General features: G+C 41.9%; 1 protein-coding gene across 4 annotated transcripts in view; it reads right to left on the bottom strand.

Moving 5' to 3' along the window:
• Positions 1-19,633, bottom strand: part of AGK (acylglycerol kinase) — an 85,295-nt gene extending 65,662 nt beyond the window's left edge. Inside the window, exons 1-3 of one of the 4 annotated variants that reach the window (XM_082633072.1) lie at positions 19,071-19,287; positions 18,171-18,316; positions 13,911-14,028 (exon numbers count right to left, since the gene is read on the bottom strand). In XM_082633072.1, coding sequence (XP_082489198.1) covers positions 13,911-14,011 — 101 coding nt within the window. In that variant the 5' untranslated portion in view covers positions 14,012-14,028; positions 18,171-18,316; positions 19,071-19,287. Of the gene's footprint in view, positions 1-13,910; positions 14,029-14,969; positions 15,096-18,170; positions 18,414-19,070; positions 19,288-19,516 lie in introns of those variants that run through there. The other 3 variants (XM_082633071.1, XM_082633073.1, XM_082633074.1) reach the window with 3 other exon arrangements.
• Between the last annotated feature and the right edge of the window lie 470 nt (positions 19,634-20,103).

Below are 20,103 nucleotides of genomic sequence, written 5' to 3'. Positions count from 1 at the left end.
GAGATGCATCCACCATGATGCCCATTTTACAGACAGAGAACTGAAGCACCTTTTCCAGGGTCGCAGACTGGTAAGGGTAAGTCGACATTCAAATCCATCTAGCTGCCCTCCTCTTCACCATGTTGCCCCAGGGGGCTCTCAGAATCGACTTCTCAACTTTCTAACAGGTGGGTCAGGCTGATCCCAACTGAACCCACTGATCAAGCTTAACATCCTCAAAAGCAACACAACCAGACACCGCGTACTTCCTGATGTGATACAGTAAGAAATCCACAACAGGCCTATGAAGCTTTCTTGACAGAAAAACTAACCCTGATTGGAATCACACCTCCAGAGCAGTGCTCCTCAAACTTTACTGTGCATGCAGACCCCCTGGGGATCCAGTTAAAATGCAGGTTCTGACTCAGCAGGTCTGGGTCGGGGTCTAGGATTCTGCATTTGTAATAAGCTCCCAGGAGTGAGCTGTGCTGCTGGACCACGGCTCACGTTTTGAATAGCAAAGCTCCAGAAGCCAGACATAATCACCGGTGGACAAGACACAGGCGAGACAGAGAAACAAGGTAACTCATGGCCGGGACTAGAATGAAGGGAGTGAGGAACCACTTGCCTCAGGTGCAAAATTTAAGGGAGCACCAGAAGACATAGGAATGGAGATAAACATTTTAATACAGTATTTTAAAAAATCAAAATGAACGTAAAAGACCCATGATGAACACAATATCAGAGTTTTAAATAAAGGCAGACTCAGTATTACTGATTTTTCTTTTTGCTCACATTCCGATATGGCTCTGCCCAGCACTGAACTGTATAAGTTAACCGCCAAATCTGGAGGATGAAAAATTCTAAAGGGCACATGTAGACATGCCTGGTTGCTAAAACAAATAAATACTATGAAAGGAGGAGGGGGTTAGAGTTTACGAGGCTAAAGAATAGACATCAAACGCAATGTGTGAAACTTGTGTTGATACTGACTTGAATAAAACCATAAAACAGAATTTTGGGTCGACAGGCAAAATATAAACACAGACTGAATATTAGATGACGTAAAGGATTTTTAATTTTGTTAGGTCATGTCAATGGTATTGTGATTTTTTAAAATTCGTTAATTATTAAAGATAAGATACTAAAGTATTTATGGGTAAAATGACATGAGATATATCTGGGATTTGCTTTAAAATATTCCAGAAAAAAAAAAAAGTAGAGGAGAGAGATGGGATGAGATTAGCAAAATGCTGGTATCTGTTGAAGCTGGGGGACAATACAGGGGGATTGTTACACTACTCGAATGTGTATGTTTTAAATTTCCATAATAAAACAACGTTTAAGTAGCCCTCTTTGCCTTAGGTGCCCTAACACTGACTTTGTGCCACTCAAACAGGACACAGCACGGAGCGCCTTATTCATCCATAATAAAAGGAGCTGCTTTTTCTAATGTGTGCCAGGAACTGTGGTGATCTTATTTAAATGTCACAATAATGTTGTGAGATACTGTGTGGATGAAGAAGAGTGAAGTTTAGCAAGCTTGAAGAACGTGCCCGAAGTCACACATCAGCAAGTGACAAAGGCAAGGCTTGAACCCAGACCCAGCTGACTCAGAAGGAAGCCCGATTAGAAGCACGACATTCTATCATCCGTCTTACGCCCTGTGGGGCTGAAGGCCTAAGACAACCTCAGTTTATAGTTCATCTCTCATGCTACCTAAGACACAGGAGCCATTCTGAGAGGTGACGAGGAGGCCCTGGTTTTGAATCGGGGCCCTGACACTGTCCAGCCGTGTGACCCTGGGCAAATTACTCTACCTTGCTGTCCCTCAATTTCTTCATCTTTGTAGGGCTATTAATCTCACACTAGTATGAGATTAACAACCGTCTCACAAAGTTGTTAGGAAGATAAAATGAGCTAATAAATGTAAAGTGCTTAGAACTGTCTGACACATGGCAAGCACTGATTAAGTGTTAGTGATTATCATCATAATTGCCACTAAGTTCTCAATAAAATTGAATGACACTGACCACACCCCTCAGGCCAACTCATAACCATTTAGTTTTCCTTCTAAGCAACTGTCTGACCACAGAACTTGAAAGGTGGGCTCCCACCAATGCTTACAGTATAGGAATCAAGATTAATGTTCCTCTGTTCAGAGGGAAAAAAACTCCAGTATTAATAAAAACCTAGAGACACATGGCCGAGGACCATTGCTATACAGTAAGTCCTGTACATACGAACGAGTTCTGTTCCAAGAGCACGTTCCTAAGTCCAATTTGTTCGTGAGTCCAACAAAGTTAGCCTAGGTACCCAACTAACACAATCCGCTATATACCACTGCTTTTACACTTCCTTCCGGACATCCTGGGCTTGAAATAAAGATCCTTTACTACTGTACTCTCTACAGTACTGTACAGTACACAAAAACACAGCCACTTGTAGACGATGCACGCATGTGACAATGTACGCCAGACTCGTGAACTCACTTACAGGATGGAACACGCGAACGCTTGTTCGCATCTTTGAAAGTTCGCAACTTGAAGGTTCATAGGTAGGGGACTCACTATAGTATCACAGTTGCTTTGCAAGTTTCACGTTAAGGGAGGTATAGTGTTTGTGGGATTTAAAATTCTCCGAGAAGGAACCAGGAATTCTGGCTGAGAAGCTAGACACTCCACAGAAATAAACAGCAGGGAGTCCTGGGTCACAGGCCAAGGTGGGTGGCAGAAGTGGTGCCAGAAGCACTGAGCCAGAGGATGAAGCTGAGAACCAGGAGCCAGAACTAAGCAGGAGCAGAGCTGCGGTCAACTGCTGAGCCACGAGGATGAGTTGAGACGCTGTGGAAGGGCTCACCAGCCAACATCACAAGGAGAGAGGCCAGAGCCAGGATGGGCAAGGACAAGGCCCCCACTGAGGAAAGGAACAATCTGAGCTCGAAGGAGGCAGACGAGGGTTCTGACACGGCTTGCGGCTTTTAACTCCTTAGGCCCTGCCTCTTTTGTGGTTATGTTCTGTCACGCTTGAAATTACACTTCTCCAAGCTGTCGTTACCCATGGAAGGTGAAATAAATAAAAGGCTGAGATCTCATTACACCATCTGGCAGATCCTCGTCTTCCTTCCCCACTGGCTGTCTCTCGAATCACTCATTGCCCAGTTACCAGCAGTAATTCGTTTTAACTCCCAAAGTAACTGAGTATATATTATATCAAATTAATTCACAATTACTAGCATGTATTGAACCCTGATATCAATCAGGCACTAGGCTAAGAGCTTTCCAGTTATCTTAATCCTTCAGTGGTCCAGTGAGGAACTGTTATTATCCCCACTTTACAGATGAACCTGAGGCTTAGAGCGCCCAAGGTCATACATACTGTTAGAAGTGCCTCCTTTCTTATGTTACTCTCTATTAGCAGGCTCCTGGCTACTGAAAGGGCTCCAAATGAGAGAAAGACCATTGCAGGTAACTGCTGACATGATGAACTGAACAACCTGAAACTCGACCTCCCCCAGGGAACCCTGAAAGCTTGGGAAGAGCAGTTGAAGAGGAATGAGCAATACTTAAATTCTCTTTACTTTCAGCAAAGAGGGTCATTTCCTCCTCTTCAGTTGCTCCTACCAGAGTCCTGAGAGCAGCCTCTGCTGCTCCTGTCAACTACTGCAACCTGCTGTGGGGGAGATGATGCAGTGAAAAATATCACAGGTTCTTTTCCTTGAAACTGAGGGGAAGGGAGAAAAAAAAGGAGAGGAATTCCCATAGGAGAAGAAAACTTATAAATACAGCAACATGAAATGATGCCTGCAGATAAATAATACCTGTGCCAAAAGACAAGTTAAAGACAGCAGCCAAAAATGGGACAGATAACATAACATATGCAATTTCTTCCAAAGCTGTTGCAGAAAAGGCCTTGTTTCCTTAAAAGCAAACTAAAATTTACTCTATCAAACCATGGTCATTATTAAAATCAACATTGAAACACAGCCAATTATTATTACTGGCATGTGAATCCTGTATCAGGAGACACTATTTTCCTTTCAAAGGAAAGAAAAAGTCAAATACATATAATACAATAATTTGCTTGCTTTTTAAAATTAGAAATATAAAATATTATGTTCACTATTATGTTCTTGTTAGAAATCAAGAACAAGGAACTTAAAATTCTATAAGTGTAAAATAATAATTATTGTATGTTTACCTTCTAGAATACTACCCAGCAAAAAAAAAAAAAAGGAATGAACTACAGATAAATAAAACAATATGGATGAATCTCAAAGCCATTATGCTAGAGAAAGAAGGCTTACAAAAAACAATACAGGTTACATTATATGATTCCATTTATATAAAGTTCTAGAAGTGAAAAAAAAAAAAAAGAATCTATGGTGGGGAAAAAACCAGAACAATGGTTGCCTCAGGGTGTGGGGGACAGGGATTGACTGTGAAGGGACATGAGGAAAACGTCTGGAGGGGTGGCAGCGCTCTCTATCTTGCTAGGAGCCTGGGTTACACAGGTGTATGCATCTGACAAAGCACAGTGAAAGCTGGCTTAAGATTTGTATATTTCATTGCATGTAAATTTCATAGTAAGGGAAAAAACACTATAAGCAAATACCGAGCTCTGATTACTGATACGCATGGTCAAGTACTCAGGTGGAAGTACACTGATGTCGACAAATTATTAATACTTGGAAATGCATCAAAAAGTAAGACTGAGAGGAGGACGGACAGATGGATGATAAGTGATGAAGCAAATGCAGTAAAATCTAGAATCCAAGTAGTAGGTAGGCAGGTGTTTACTGTAAAATTCTTTCGAGTTTGCTGGATGTTTGAAGATTTTCGTAGACTAGAGGAAAAATAAATGTACTCATCTATAAATTACAAACAGGTAAGGAAGCTAAGAAAGGGGGGGGGTGGGTAGAAAAGTGAAAGGCAGAGTGAAAAGGAAAGAACAGTGAGTAAAAGGGAGAAAAGGAGACGGGGAGTCAGACCAGTAGACGAAAGGCCCACAGAGAACAACCGAGAGCACCCAGGAGGCTCTGAAATGAGGGCTCCGGTCCCTGGGCAGGTGTGTCCAGTTTTCACCTTGTCTCTACTAAATGCTAATAAATGTGTTCTATCTAATAAAGGAGCTTTATTCTATCCAGTGAAAAATGAAATGAGAACATAATAGAACAGTTCTAATAAAGTTATATGAAAGGCATTTAAAAGTTAATATTCAATAATTACAGCAGGATTTATATATTAAAGTGAGCTTTATTTTTCAAAGTTGTCAGCAGCAAAGAAAGTACATGGGATTTAGAACATGATTAACCTGGGTCCAAATCCCAGTTTCACCAGTAAGCAGAAATATGACTTTAGACAAGTTACTAATTTCTCTGAGCCCCAGTTTCCTCATTTATATATGGGAATAACATTACCTCTCTCACAGGGCTACTTTGAGGATTAAATGAGACCATGTATGCACACGGAAACAACTAGCCCAGCACCAGGTACGGCGTAATTATTTAACACAGGTGGTTTTCCTTTCCTCTTATTCTAATAATGCCACCGTTACTTAACACAGCTTTGTGATATTTTTGAGCTGTTGGCCAGGTGAAGAAGAGCAAAAGTGTTCCAGGTCGGGGGAAGAACACAAGCAAAGGGAGAGAGAGGGACAACAGGAAACAGGTCTTTTTCTAAAGTCTTCTGGAACATAGAGGTTGAGTGTAAGGGTGATGGAGAGAGGATGAAAAGGAATCAGAAAAAAGCCGAGAGGAGACAAGGCAGGATCATGAAGGGCCTTTTATGCCATGCTAAGCAGTTGGGTCTTTTTCTTCCAGGCAATGGAGAGTCATTTACAGGTTGTCAGTAGAACAGTGACATGATCAGAGTTCTCTTTTAGAAAGAATATTCTGCTGGCTGGCTGCATGGTACAACTCCAGGGACACGACTCACACAGGATGTCAAGAGAAGCCAGACATGGACTAAAAAGTATTATGACTCTGAAATCTTAAGTACCACACCTGAAAGCCCTCATGTAGTTATGATCACCTAAGAAGTCTACAGAATGAGGATAGGACCTGGGACACCAACCTTTAAGGGACAAGCAGAACAAAAAAGACACCCTAAAGGCAACTGAAGAGGATATGGTCAAAGAGAATCAAATGCGGCAGATATGGACTGAAAGTATCCACTTCATTTAACAACTAAGAGGCTATTAATGACCTTGTCAAGAACAGCGTCAGTCAAATGAGGGGAATAAAACCAGATTTTACTAAGCTTACTCTAAGGTGGAGGTAGAGGCTGCAAGTGTGAGGCAAGATCTCAAGAATGGTATAAATGGAAGAGAGAGAGACTAGTAAATAAATGGGGACACACAGCTGAGATGACACGTTTAAGCTAGGAAGAGTTTGACAAATAGGGGCAAAGAAGTAGGAAGGATGAGATTCAAGATACAAGTGAGGAAAAGGATAACCAATGAAGGAGGAAGAACGGGATGCAGATCGGGGTTGGCCTTGGGCAGGAGGATGGCAACCTCATCCAATGAAACAAAAAGAACAGAAATGTGCGTGCAGGGGTAACTGCCCAGTGTTCTTTATTTTCTCTTTGAAGTAGGAGTTGAGGTTGTCCAACAATGAATATGGAGAAGGTGAAGCAGGAAACTGAGGAAATTCATGAATATTTCAAACTAAATTTGTGAAAATGGAAGAGTCACCTGACTATGGGTTTAGTGTATCATTTTCTTCAGGAGGATTCAACAGCCTGGGTTTGTGAATTCACAAGTGGCCAGTCAACAGGGTTGAGATTTTGCCCTCTGAGACTTTCATTCTCTTGTTTGTTCCTTCCTCCATAAATACAATATGTCTCAAGTGCCTTCTATGTGCTGGGTCTTGGGGACAACACTAAGAAAGACAAACAGGGCCCCTGCCTTTAGAGTCTTATAATATAAGAGAAAAAACAAACAGAACAAAAAACTATAATAGTAATAAGTATTATGTAGAAGTTCACAATACCATGGAGAAAATGTAGGAAGTCTGCCTAACCAAGACTGGAGGGGACAGGGAAGAAGGAACATTTGCGACCTGGAGAAACGGTAGTTGGCTGGGGAAGAAGAGAAGGGAAGAGAGTTTCAGGAGGGAACACGTATGAAGGCCCTCTACGGAACCCTGAAACAGAAAGGACATGCCACTTTGGAAGACCTGAAAGTTCTATATGCCAAAGTGTAGAGTGTGGCAGGGCTAGAGCTGTCTACAGATGGGGCCAGGTCATGCAGAGTTGGTAAGAATTTGGGATCTGAGTCTAAAAGCAATAGCAATTTGCATTTTTAAAAGACCGCCCTGGCAGTGCTGTGCAAAATAGATTAGAAACAGGCAAGAGTAGATACAAGGAGAATAGTCAGAAAGCATTTAGTAAGAATCCAGGCCAGAGATGATGGTAGTGAGCACAAAGGCGGCAACGGTGAGGAAGGACAACAGAAATCGAACAAAGTAAGTGATATAAAAGAAGTAAAATCACTTAGAATGTATAACTGAATGTGGGAAATAAGGATGAAGAAGGAATGGAGGATGACGTTCAAATTTTTAGTTTGGGAAACTGGATGGTGAGTGGTACTAATCACTGAGAGGGAACAGGTTTGACAGGAAAGCTTTTGATTTTATTTTTAGTCTGTCGAGTTTGAGGCACCTGGGAAGCAACCAAGGAGACAAGTTAAGTAAGCAGCCGAATGCACATATAGGTCTGGAGCTCAGAAGAGGTCTCTATGGAAATACAAACCTGTGGTCTGTCTACCTACGGCTGACAATAAAGCCACGGCGAGCAGATGAGATCATACAGGGAGAGGGTATAAAGTGAGCAGAGGGCCCAGGGCAGAGTCCTAGAGAACTGCTTCTGTAACCCCTGAGTAGAAGGGAGAAGTAAAAGGTGAGAAGGAATGGCCAGAGGAGGAGGAGGGAAAACAGATGCCCGGCAGTCAGAAGCCAAGAAAAAAAAGTGTTTCAAGGAGAGTCAACTGTGTCTAAAGCTGAGTAATAAAACTGGTGCGACTAATTCAAACGAAGACCACACAGGATGTAGAATGGGTAGGAGGTAGGGAAGCAGAGAGAACCTATTCAAAAAGTTTAACTTAAAATAGGAGGAGGAAATGAGAGAGTGAAAAGGCCAGGGAGGACATAGGAAAAACTGTGTTGAACTGTGTGATGTGATGAATCAAGGAATCTAGGACAGGAAGAAAGTGAAGAAGGCAGGGATGAGTGACAGATTGGGAAGAAAATGGAGGGCCCAAGGGACAAGAAGTCTTGATAACACTGAAAAAGAGGAGTAAAGGAAGAAAACTGGAATAACAGAAGGCTGAAATGAGAGATTCAGATGCTTAAGTTCCATTTTCAAAAGTGGAACAAGGACAAGTGATGACAAGGTTTAAAAGCATTCAACCAGTGAGAATGGGGAGAGTTGAAAGAGGGCAAAGTATTAAAGTCCCAGGAATAGATTAAGTCAGGGAAAGGAAAGACAAGGTGTTGTTAGGTGGGTTGTTCACATAAACACTCCGGGTATTCAGAAAGATAACAAGATAACAATGCCCTTTTCTCTTAAAGAGAAAAGAACATTGATAAGCCAGGCACCAAAGCCTAAGTATAATGTAGATGAGATCCCAGAAAGCTGGGTGCTTTATGGTTTTATAATATAGCCAGATATGATGAGCCTCAAAGGAGAAAAGATTTTTATAAGAAGATTAAAGAGTAATGGTTTGGAATAGGTACCGAGGAGCTAGGAGAATGGCAACCCCACCTCACAACCCATTTGAAGAGGAGGGCAGCTTCTATTCAAGAGAGCTGCAGGGTAAGATTTTTGCAGGGAAAAAACTAAATTAGTATTATAAAAAATAATGTGAGGACTGCTATGTGAAAAGTTTGGGATTTTTTTTTTAAAGGACAATAGAAGGAAACTACCTCAACATAATAAAGGACATATATGAAAAGCCCACAGCTGACATCATATTCAACAGAGAAGACTGAAAGCTTTTCCTTAAAGATCAGGAACAAGGGAAGGATGCCCACTCTTGCCACTTCCATTAAACATAGTACTGGGAATCTTAGCCAGAGCAATTAGGCAAGAAAAAGAAATAAAACGCATCCAAATTGGAAACGAAGAAGTAAAATTGTTTGCAGATGATGTGATCTTACATGTAGAAAACACTAAAGAGTCCACACAAATAAGCTATTAGAATAAACAAATTCAGTAAAGTTGCAAAAGTTTGCAAAGTTTACAAAATCAAAACACAAAAATCAGTTGTGTTTTTATACACTAACAATGAACAATTCAAAAAGGAAGTTAAAAAAAAAATCCCATTTACGTAACAGGATAAAAAGCCCAGAGATAAACCCATGCACCTATGGTCAACTAATCTATGACAAAGGAGGCAAGGATATACAATGGAGAAGACAGTCTCTTCAATAAATGGTGCTGGAACAACTGGACAGCTACATGTAGAAGAATGAAATTAGAACACTCCCTATACCATACACAAAAATAAACTCAAAGTGGATTAAAGACCTAAACATAAGACCGGACACTATAACACTCTTAGAGCAAAACATAGGAAGAACACTCTTTAACATAAATCACAGCAAGATCTTTTTTGATCCACCTCCTAGAGTAATGGAAATAAAAACAAAAATAAACAAATGGGACCTAACGAAACTTAAAAGCTTTGCACAGCAAAGGAAACTATAAACAAGACAAAAAGACAATCCTCAGAATGGGAGAAAATATTTGCAAATGAATCAATGGACAAAGGATTAATCTCCAATATATACAAACAGTTCATGCAGCTCTATGTCAAGAAAATACAACCCAGTCAAAAAATGGGCAGAAGATCTAAATAGACATTTCTCCATAGAAGACAGACAGATGGCCAAGAAGCACATGAAAAGCTGCTCAACATCACTAATTATTAAAGAAATGCAAATCAAAACTACAATGAGGTATCACCTCACACCAGTTAGAATGGGCATCATCAGAAAATCTACAAACAACAAATGCTGGAGAGGGTGTGGAGAAAAGGGAACCCTCTTGCACTGTTGGTGGGAATGTAAATTGATACAGCCACTATGGAGAACAGTATGGAGGTTCCTTAAAAAACTAAAAATAGAATTACCATATGACCCAGCAATCCCACTACTGGGCATATACCCAGAGAAAACCATAATTCAAAAAGACACATGCACCCCAATGTTCACTGCAGCACTATTTACAATGGCCAGGTCCTGGAAGCAACCTAAATGCCCATCAACAGGTGAATGGATAAAGAAGATGTGGTACATATATACAATGGAATATTACTCAGCCATAAAAAGGAACGAAATTGAGTCATTTGTAGAGATGTGGATGGATCTAGAGACTGTCATACAGAGTGAAGTAAGTCAGAATGAGAAAAACAAATATCGTATATTAATGCATATATGTGGGATCTAGAAAAATGGTACAGATGAACTGGTTTGCAAGGCAGAAATAGAGACACAGATGTAGAGAACAAATGTGTGGACACTAAGGGGGGAAAGTGGGGGCAGGGGTGGTGGTGGTGGTGGTGGGATGAATTGAGAGATTGGGATTGACATGTATACACTGATGTGTATGAAATAGATAAATAATAAGAACCTGCTATATAAAAAATAAAATTCAAAAAAAGGGGGAAAAATTTTTAAACCCCATTTACAGTAGCACTGAAAAGAATAAAATATTTAGGAAGAAATATTTTAACCAAGGAGGTGAAAGACTTGTATACTAAAAATGATAAAACACTGCTGAAAGAAATTAAAGAAGACACAAATGAATGGAAAGACATCCCATGCTCATGGATTGGAAGGCTTAATATTGTTTAAATTCCCATACTACCCAAAATGAGCTACAGATTCAATGTAATCCCTATCAAAATTCTAGTGGCATTTTTGAAAAAATAGAAAAAACCATCCTAAAATGCATATGGAATCTCAAAGGGCCCTGAATAGCCAAAAGAATCCTGAAAAAGAACAAAGTTAGAGGCTTATCACTAATTTCAAAACGTATTCCAAAGCTACAGTAATTAAAACAGTATGATACTGGCATAAAGACAAACATATAGATCAGTGGAACAGAACAGAGAGCCCAGAAATAAATTCTCACATATATGATCAAATGATGTTTGACAAGGGCACCTAGGAGACACACTGGGGAAAGAACTAGAAATGGATTAAAGACCTAAACCTAAGACCTAAATCTAGAAAACTCCTAGGAAAAAAACATAGCGGGGAAGCTTTTTGACTTTGGATTTGGCAATGATTTCTTAGATGTGACACCAAAAGCAAAAATAGACAAGTGGAATCACACCAAGCTTAAAAACTTCTGTGCATCAAAGGACAATCAACAGAGAGAAAAAGGCAATCTATGGAATAGAAGAAAATATTTGCAAATCATGTATCTCATAACAGGTTAAAGAACTCCCACAACTCAACAAATAAACTGATTTTTTTTTAATGAGCAAAAAACTTGAACAGACATTTCTCCAAATAAGATAAACAAATGGCCAGCAAACATATGAAAAAATGCTCAGTATCACTAATCATTAAGAGAAACACAAACGAAAACCACAAAATGCCATATCACACCCATTAGGATGGCCAATATCAAAAAAAAAAAAACAGAAAATAAAAAGTGTTGATAAGGATGTGGAGAAACTGGGGTTGTAAAATGGTGCAGCCACTATGGAAAACAGTATGGAGTTTCCTCAAAAATTTTAAAATAGAAATACCATCTGATCCAGCAATCCCACTTCTGGGTATATACCCAAAAAAATTAAAAACAGGATGTTACAGCCATATCTGCACACCCAAGTTCAATGTAGCATTATTCTCAATATCCAAGAGGTGGAAGCAACCCAAATGTCCATCAACATATAAACAGATAAAGAAATGTGGTATATGCATACAATGGAATATTATTCAGCCTTAAAAAAAGAAGGAAATCCTGCCATATGCTACATCAATGAACCATAAGGACATTATGCTAAATGAAATAAGCCAGTCACAAAAGACAAATACTACATGATTCCACTCACATGAAGTATCTAAAGCAGTCAAACTTACAGAAACAGAAAATAGAATGGTGGTTGCCAGGAGCTGGAAGGAGGAGGAAATGGGGAGTTGTATTCAGTGGGGATAAAGTTTCCATTTTGCAAGATGAAAAAGTTCTAGAGATCTGCTGTACAGCAATATGAATATATTTAACACTAGTCAGTGTACACTTAAAAACGGTCAAGGTGGTAAATTTTCTGTGTTTTTTACCACAATTTTTTAAAAGGGGGCGGGAGGGGTGCTAAATAGCACCAGAGCATGCGGAGAGAAGTCTGAGGAAAGGAAGCTACACAGGACGATGGGGGGTTGCATTCTGAGCAGTGACCTTGAATGTCAAGGGTAGAGACACAGCAAAATGATGCCTCCAGCCTCCTGCTACAGTTCTAGTTCAAGCTGTTTCGGATCCACTGGGAATGAGGCCTCCGACGTGCCACACACTTCATGGGCCTTTTTTAAAGTCTCAGGACTACGCTGGCGAGAAATTATTACGGTACCTTAAAGACATCCTGAACAGGGGACACGGTTATTTCCTCACATCTTCACCCAGCAGTAGCAATGGCAATGATCCGCAGCAGGTGGGAGGTTCTCCCGCCTCAAGCCAGCTGTGGCCTGGACTGGGTGCTCCTGAATAGGAAATCCTAGTTCCTACCTTGGCAGGAGGTATGAGGAGCCTTTCCTCGAGGGCTCAAATGTCACCGCTCAAATGTGCTGTCAAATGTTACGGAAAGACCCGAACGAACTTTTTGGCCAGCCCAATAGTTTGAAAAGGGAGGAAAAGCCAAACATTATATGCTCCGTACACAATTTGTTAAAACATTTCCTCTGCCCTTCTCTTTTTTATACATTAAAATTTTAAGATTCTTAGGTCTGTTCTTTATACGCTAGCTAATGGAATTCAAGTGCTTAGCCTTGAGAATACTTAGAAAGAAAAGGGGGGAATGTTCCATCTTCTCCACACCTGCAAAAAGTAGACACCATGCGCATCATAAATTATCTCTGATAGTGGTGAATTGAGAACGTTCACAGAAGTACCAGTGTGACTCTCCTTTCCAACGTGGAGACTTCCATTATAAAGCCTGTTCAGTTTTCTGTTTAACAAAGCAGTTATTTAGGACACTTGGATGTCAGAGAATGTTGCTATATACTTAAGACGTAGCCCTGAATCCCCAAAAGACTGCAATTTGATCGGCTCTCTTAGTAATTTGTATAATTTTTATATAAAAACTGTTTATTCAAATCTTATTACCATGTGAATCCAGAAGAGGAGCTCTGGCACTTTCTTCTCCCCACAGACCTGAAAGGCTAATAAAACCCATGACTGCCTGGAATTCCTTATTCAAACAAAAGGTTTGAAAGTCTAACTTTCATTTAAATGAACTAATGGGTTCATTAGTTTTGTTGTTGCTAATGGGTTAGATGAGGAAAATCACAGGGGTTGCAGGTAGCAGACTCAGTGTCTAGCAATGGGCGCTATTAGAGATCAAGAGACCATAGCGGGAAACGGAAGGACCACCCAAGGACACGTGTGAGTTCCAACCCCCTACTATTACTAGGGAAGTCCCTTGTCTCTCTCTAGGCGGTCCTCAATTTCTCCCCGTTCTGATCTCGCTGCAGTAATCTGTGTCCACTGAAGTACGAGTGTTAATAGCTCTATACAGTTTCCATCTTTCAGAACTGGGTACAACAAGAAGCCTTTGTCTTTGAGGTTTCAACATTTGCTTTCCTTTTACACCACACTGTTTTACAGAGACAAGCACAGCTAAACAGGATTTTAACTGTAGGCCCTTTTGGACTGTTTTGTTGTTGCATGTGAAGGTGTGGGGTTTGGGGGCTATCAGATATTTACCAGTGTTTTCCATAGAGCCAGTGGCCTCCCCATGTCAGCAGGCAGATCCCAGCTGTAGTTTTCTTCCAGTGATTTCGAAGTGTTTTAAAGAACACAGTCATCTTCTCTTAGGGATTTGCTAGATTAGTAGAGGCAGAAAAGAAAAAAATATAATTGTCCAAGGGAATCGTGCAGAGTCCCTATGACTGGCTTCGGTTCTTTCATCCTCTCCATGTTTTCCTTCCTCCCTCCTTTTCCTTCCTAGTTACATCATCTCCATCTTCTCACCCACCCACCTACCCTTTCTTTCTTTCTTCCTTCTTTCCTTCTTTTCTTTTCTTTCCTCCCTCCCTTCTTTCTTTCTTCCTTCCTTCCTTTCTTCACTTCTTTCCACCTAAACTACTTTTTTCTTCTCTCATCCCTTTTTCTTAGAAGGAAGGGGGAGAGAAGCAGGAAGAGAAGGAGGGAATTCTAGGTGTCCTGTCTTTGCTTTCTCCTTACAGTCATTATACCGCTATTTAAGAGTATCTGCTTATCTGGGAATTCCCTGGCCGTCCAGTGGTTAGGACTCGGCACTCTCACTGCCAGGGCCTGGGTTCGATCCCCGGTCGGGGAACTAAGATCCCGCAAGACGTGCGGCACGGCCAGAAAAAAAAAAAAAGGAAAAATAAAAAAAAGAGTGTCTGCTTATCCATTATATATAAAGTGTATATCATCAAATTAGTAATATAAAGGGATTATTCAAAATAGGAGAAAACACTAGGCCCTCAATAGAACATTCACAGAAAACCCAATGAAGAGGAAATGCACATAGCTCTGTAAAAATGCTCAACTTCCTGAGTAATCAAAGACATGCAAATTACAAAGAACTATCACTATTCACCTATAAAATTACCAAAATTTTTAAATGATTATACTCACTGATGACAAAATGAGATAGACACACACACTCCTATACGGAAGGTAAACTAGCATAACTTTACTCAAAAACAAAGTGACCATATAAACCTTTTCTGTTTCTTTTCGTCACCGCACTTATCCTGGGATGATCCTTATGTGCTAGTTTGTTTATTAACTTACCCACTGGAATGTAAACTCCGTGACAGTAAAGGTTTTGACTGTTCTGGTCACTGCAGTATCCCTGTGTCTAAAATAAAACCTGGCACATAATAGCCATTCGGTAAATAACTGTTGAATGTGATGGGGTTCAAGACATGCTGCCCCAAAATATGGCACCTTGGCAGAGTGGATATTTTAAGCGGAAGGAGTTCGGGAAAACGGCAGAAGCAGGAAGATCACCCTGACCACCTACCCGCCTTGCCCTTCTCCCCTGAAAGAGATCATAAAACCCTCCAGTGAGAGGTGCCTGCCCTATACCAGCAGGAAGGATCCATTTGTCTCCAAAGAAAAAGGGATGCCAAGAAGAATCCTAACATGCAGGCCTTGCTAAGTTTCCCATTTGCTATAAATACCTCATACCTTTTACCCTATCATACTCCTCCACGACTGTCTAAAATAAAATACTCGGGCCTGTTTCCTTGGGTCTTCATTTCTTTATGAAGGCTCTTGTATCATGTAAAGCTTATACTGAGTAAACTTGTATGCTCTCCTCCTGTTGATCAGTCTTTGTCAGTTTAATTTCAGACCTAGCTAGGGACCCTATGAAGGTTAAGGAACACTTTTCCTCCACTACATTAAATTTTTTTTCACTAAGAATTTTTGTTGATGTGGAAAAAACTAAAAATATAATGTTAAGTAAAATTAGCAAGATTAAAAAGCCTTATGTAATTGGTATTTACCAATTATGTTCAAACATGAATATAAGTGAAAAAAATACCAGTAGGAATAAACACACAGAAATTTTAAGTAATTCCCTCTTGGTTGTGAGAAAATGGGTGACATTTATTTTACATCTTAAATTGTAATGTATTTTCTAAATTTTCTAAAAATAAATATAAATTATTTTCTAAACAGATACAGAAAATTTTTATGACTTTGTGTGCATGAGGTAAACAAACCAAGAAAAAAAAATCTTCAGCTTTTGGTGAAGATTCTAGTTCTTTTATTACTCCCTTTAAACACAGACTCTCTTCTTGACCTAACTTTAATCAGGCTCCTCTGAGCTCTGCTGGACAAGGCCCTAGCTTGGGCTTCCCTCTCCGCCCTTGTAGAATCCAGTTTGAGCAAGAATCCCACTTAGCTTAGTGAAAATCCCCCACCTCCACCGTTGGTATCTGACCACCCTGGATATCTTATCACCCTGGTCTGCCTTCAGCAAGAACTCTACTGAGTCAGCCTAACAAGAATTCCCCTTAACCCTGATGTTCCCTCTTAGTAATTTTCCATCCACTGATGCCCACCCTGCACCTTGGCTATAAACCCCCATTTGTCCTTGTTGGAGTCAGAGTTGAGTCCAATCTCCTTCCCCCACTCTAAGACCACCACTGCAGTGGTCTCTACATCCACCCAGATGCCTCTCCCTACCCTTGAGTAAAGTCTGCCTTATCATTCTTTAACAAGTGTCACTACATAATTTTTTCTTTAACACTACCATTGGCTAAAATTCCTCTCAAGGACAGACACATCCTTATCACCAGCAACAATGAAGCCAGTGCCAGGGAGCACACCTTCCTGTGAATCAGAGTCACAGTCCAGGATGGTACAAAAAGGAACCCAAAGGCACATGTGATAATTAGATGCCTCTCCATCGCACCCTAAAGCACTCGTTCATTCAGCATGCTAGACTCTGTGCTGGGTGCTGGCAGAGAAGCACAAGCCTCTATTCTCAAGTGCTGGCAACTGTTAAACCCACAAGTGCAAAACAATTACACAATTTATGATTGTAATACAGTGGGAAGGATGTTGAGGGGTAGGTCATGGCTCTGCCAGAAGCCACAAAAATGACCCAATGTAGACTGGAGGTGACATGGTGGTCCATGGTTGGGGGAAGTCTTCCCAGAAGGCGTGACATTTACCCTGGGTCTTGGAGAATGAGGAGTACCAAATGAGAAGCTAAAGAGATTGATGTGCATAAAGGCATAAATGATAGCAAGGTATGTTCAGGGAAACACAGGTGGGTAGTCAGGTATAAAGTGCAGGGTAAATATGGAAGGTGAGAACAAGGCCTCTCAAACTCTAGTGTAAAACTTGTTAAAATGCAGATTCTTGGGCATTACCCCCTGAGATTCTGACTTGTTCTGGTTGGGCTGTTAGTGAAACCGAGCAGGACCCTGTGGGGCTCCTGGGCACGAAAGCCTTTCTGTGTCTCCCATTTCTAGACTTTCCGAGTTCCAAAGGGCAGGTTCAAACAGTTGCTAATCAGGGAAGGGAAGGGATACAGAGACAACGGAGGAGCAGTCAGGAAACATTAGTGCAGCCTTGGGGCAGGGTCCTGGTTCCACCTCAAGGGATACACATAACAATATCTTTGAGCTCTTCCATAGAACTAAAACCCCCAACAAATGGAAGATGGTACCTACTTGATGAAGCAATCTTCATTTCAGAGAGGTCACAGTTTAATAACCTCCAGAATCACAGAAGCTCATCAGAAGACCACCTGAGGCCAGATTAGATTAAAGGAACGCAGGCCTGCACACACCCTGATCCTTATAAGCAACCCCGCCCTTGAGCCATTGCTATAAAAGTCCTCACCAAATCCCCCTGGGTTGGAACACACAGTTTTTGAGGGCATGAGCCTGCTGTGTCCCCCTCTGCCTGGCAAAGCAATAAAGCTATTCTTTTCTACTTCACCCAGAACTCTGGCTCCAAGATTCAATTTGGCACCAGTGCACAGAGGCCGAGTTTTTGGCATCATCATCTTCATTATTAATGAGTACTCCTATGCTTCTAGTGGAGGTCAGCACCACACTTTGAGAAATAATAGTCTGGAGATAAAGGATGGGGAAGGTCGGGGAGGTTCAGAAAAGGTCAGGAAGGACCTTGACTCCACGCTAAAGACTTTGGATGTTACATTGAAAATGATGAAAAACCTTGAAGGGATTTAAGCAAGTGAGTGATAGGATCACATTTGGACTGTAGAAAGATCACTTTGTAGCAGAATGGAAAATGCGCTGGAAGAAGCTGAGCTAAAAGCTACAGAGAGCCAGTAGCAAGTTACTACCACAATCTCTAGGCACATAACGAAGGAAGAAGCAAAGGAGACAGAGAGAGGATAGATGTGGCAGATCTTTAGAAAATAGAATCTCACAGCCATTGGTGATCAGCTGATTGTAGGAGGCGATAGAAGAGGAACCAAGCCAGTTTTGTACTTGGGCAACTTACTGAATAGTGATTTCAATCATTAGAGTTGGATTGTAGGTTCATGAAGAAAAGTGTTGGAGATACTGAGTTGGAGATGCCTGTGGGGCATCCAATGGAAATGATCAATGGATGTCTGGACTTAGCAGTTTGAAGCCAGGAGAAATTGTCTGGATGGAAGATATAGATTTGGGACTCATCAGTGTGAAGGAGATAAAGTTGGAGTACAGGTAAACTATCCAAGGCAAGGACAGAAGTTAGAGAACAATCTAACAGTCGTTAAGAGTCTGTTTTAAGGCCACCCATGACCCACTGGAACTCCCTTTGTGTCACAAATGAATGGGTCTGCGTATTACAAAACTACTGTGGGAACATGCAGGCAACCTAGTGTAGTGGAAAGAGCACTGGTCCAAGGGTCTTGAGGCCTAGATTCTAGTCCTACTTTTGATACTTACTGGCAGTGAGAGCCTGGGTAAATCATTTAACCTGTCTCTATGTTCTCATTAGTAAAATGAGGATACACCTGCTCTGATTAACTCATTTGGCTGCGAAGATCACATCTGATGGGGCTGTGAATGCACTTTCCTCCTTAGTAAAATGAGGATACACCTGCTCTGCTTAACTCATTTGGCTGTAAAGTTCACATCTGTGAGGGGTATGGATGCACCTTGTAAAATTTTCCGGATTTAAGTCATCATCAAATATGTAATATATTAGCTAGCAGTGTATATGGCTTCTAAGTACCCAACAGAACTCTTATTTCCCAATCTCAGTAAAAACTTAAATTTTTACTGAAAAAAATAAAATTTGGCACATAATAGCCATTCGATAAATAACTGTTGCATGTCTCGTCCGAAATGCATGGGTTTGGGGTTTTTTTTTCCCAAGAACTCCCCAATTCTGATTATATTCGACCCTCCTCACCATGAGGCGGGGCTTTTCTCACTAGACCTGGGACCCCACAATGGGCAGGTTCTGTCTGTGCATCTCTAGCAAACAGAACCTAGTAAAGCACCTGGAATGAACGAACCAATCAACCAATCCATCAAGCTTTCAGAAACCATTCGCCCCATTTTGCAAATGAGTTAGCTGAATCGCTCCCCCCGGCCCCAAGAGAAGTGGGTAAGGGTCACGCAAGTTCAAGGCAGCTCTGGGACTAGACCCCAGGCCACCAGCCTCCCGCAGCGGCAACAGGAACCCCGCCGTCCGCAGGGAGCCCTCCCCGCGCGGTTCCGTCCGGCCCTCGCTCCCACCCTCCGCCCGCACCCGGGTCGCGACGCCCACCCCACGCCCCGGGGCCCTCCCCGCCCGCCCGGGCGGGGTCCCCGAGCCCCGCTCCCGGCTCCCCGCCCCGGCACCGCCGCACTCACCAAGGCGGGTCCAGCGCGCAAGCTGCCTTTCCTGTGTGCTCGCTCAAGATTCCCCTGCTCTTTGAAGGGAAACCGCTGCCGCCGCCCTTGGGTTCCGCAGCGGGTTCCTGGCGCGCAAGGAGGGTGGGGTTTGCAGGGGCCGCCCGAGGCGCGCCGGGGCGGGGGGCGTGCCTTCAGTTTTGTTTTTTTTTTTTTTTTTTTTTTTTATGGCTGTGTTGGGTCTTCGTTTCGCACTTGTGGCAAGTGGGGGCCACTCTTCATCGCGGTGCGCAGGCCTCTCACTATCGTGGCCTCTCTTGTTGCAGAGCACAGGCTCCAGACGCGCAGGCTCAGTAATTGTGGCTCACGGGGCTAATTGCTCCGCGGCATGTGGGCTCTTCCCAGACCAGGGCTCGAACCCGTGTCCTCTGCATTGGCAGGCAGATTCTCAACCACTGCGCCACCAGGGAAGCCCCTGCCTTCAGTTTTTGATCGCTCATTTTATTCATCCATTCAGCCTTATCATCCATCCCTCTGTCGCTCAACAATATTTTATGGAAAACCTACCGAGACAAACACTGTTTTAGGACCTGGCACTAAATCGGAGA

Source organism: Mesoplodon mirus, assembly GCF_964341445.2.
Source record: "Mesoplodon mirus genome assembly, chromosome: 9".
Classification (NCBI taxonomy): domain Eukaryota; kingdom Metazoa; phylum Chordata; class Mammalia; order Artiodactyla; family Ziphiidae; genus Mesoplodon; species Mesoplodon mirus.
The sequence above is the reverse complement of the archived record's forward strand: the minus strand, read 5'-3'. Positions and strand labels throughout refer to the sequence as shown.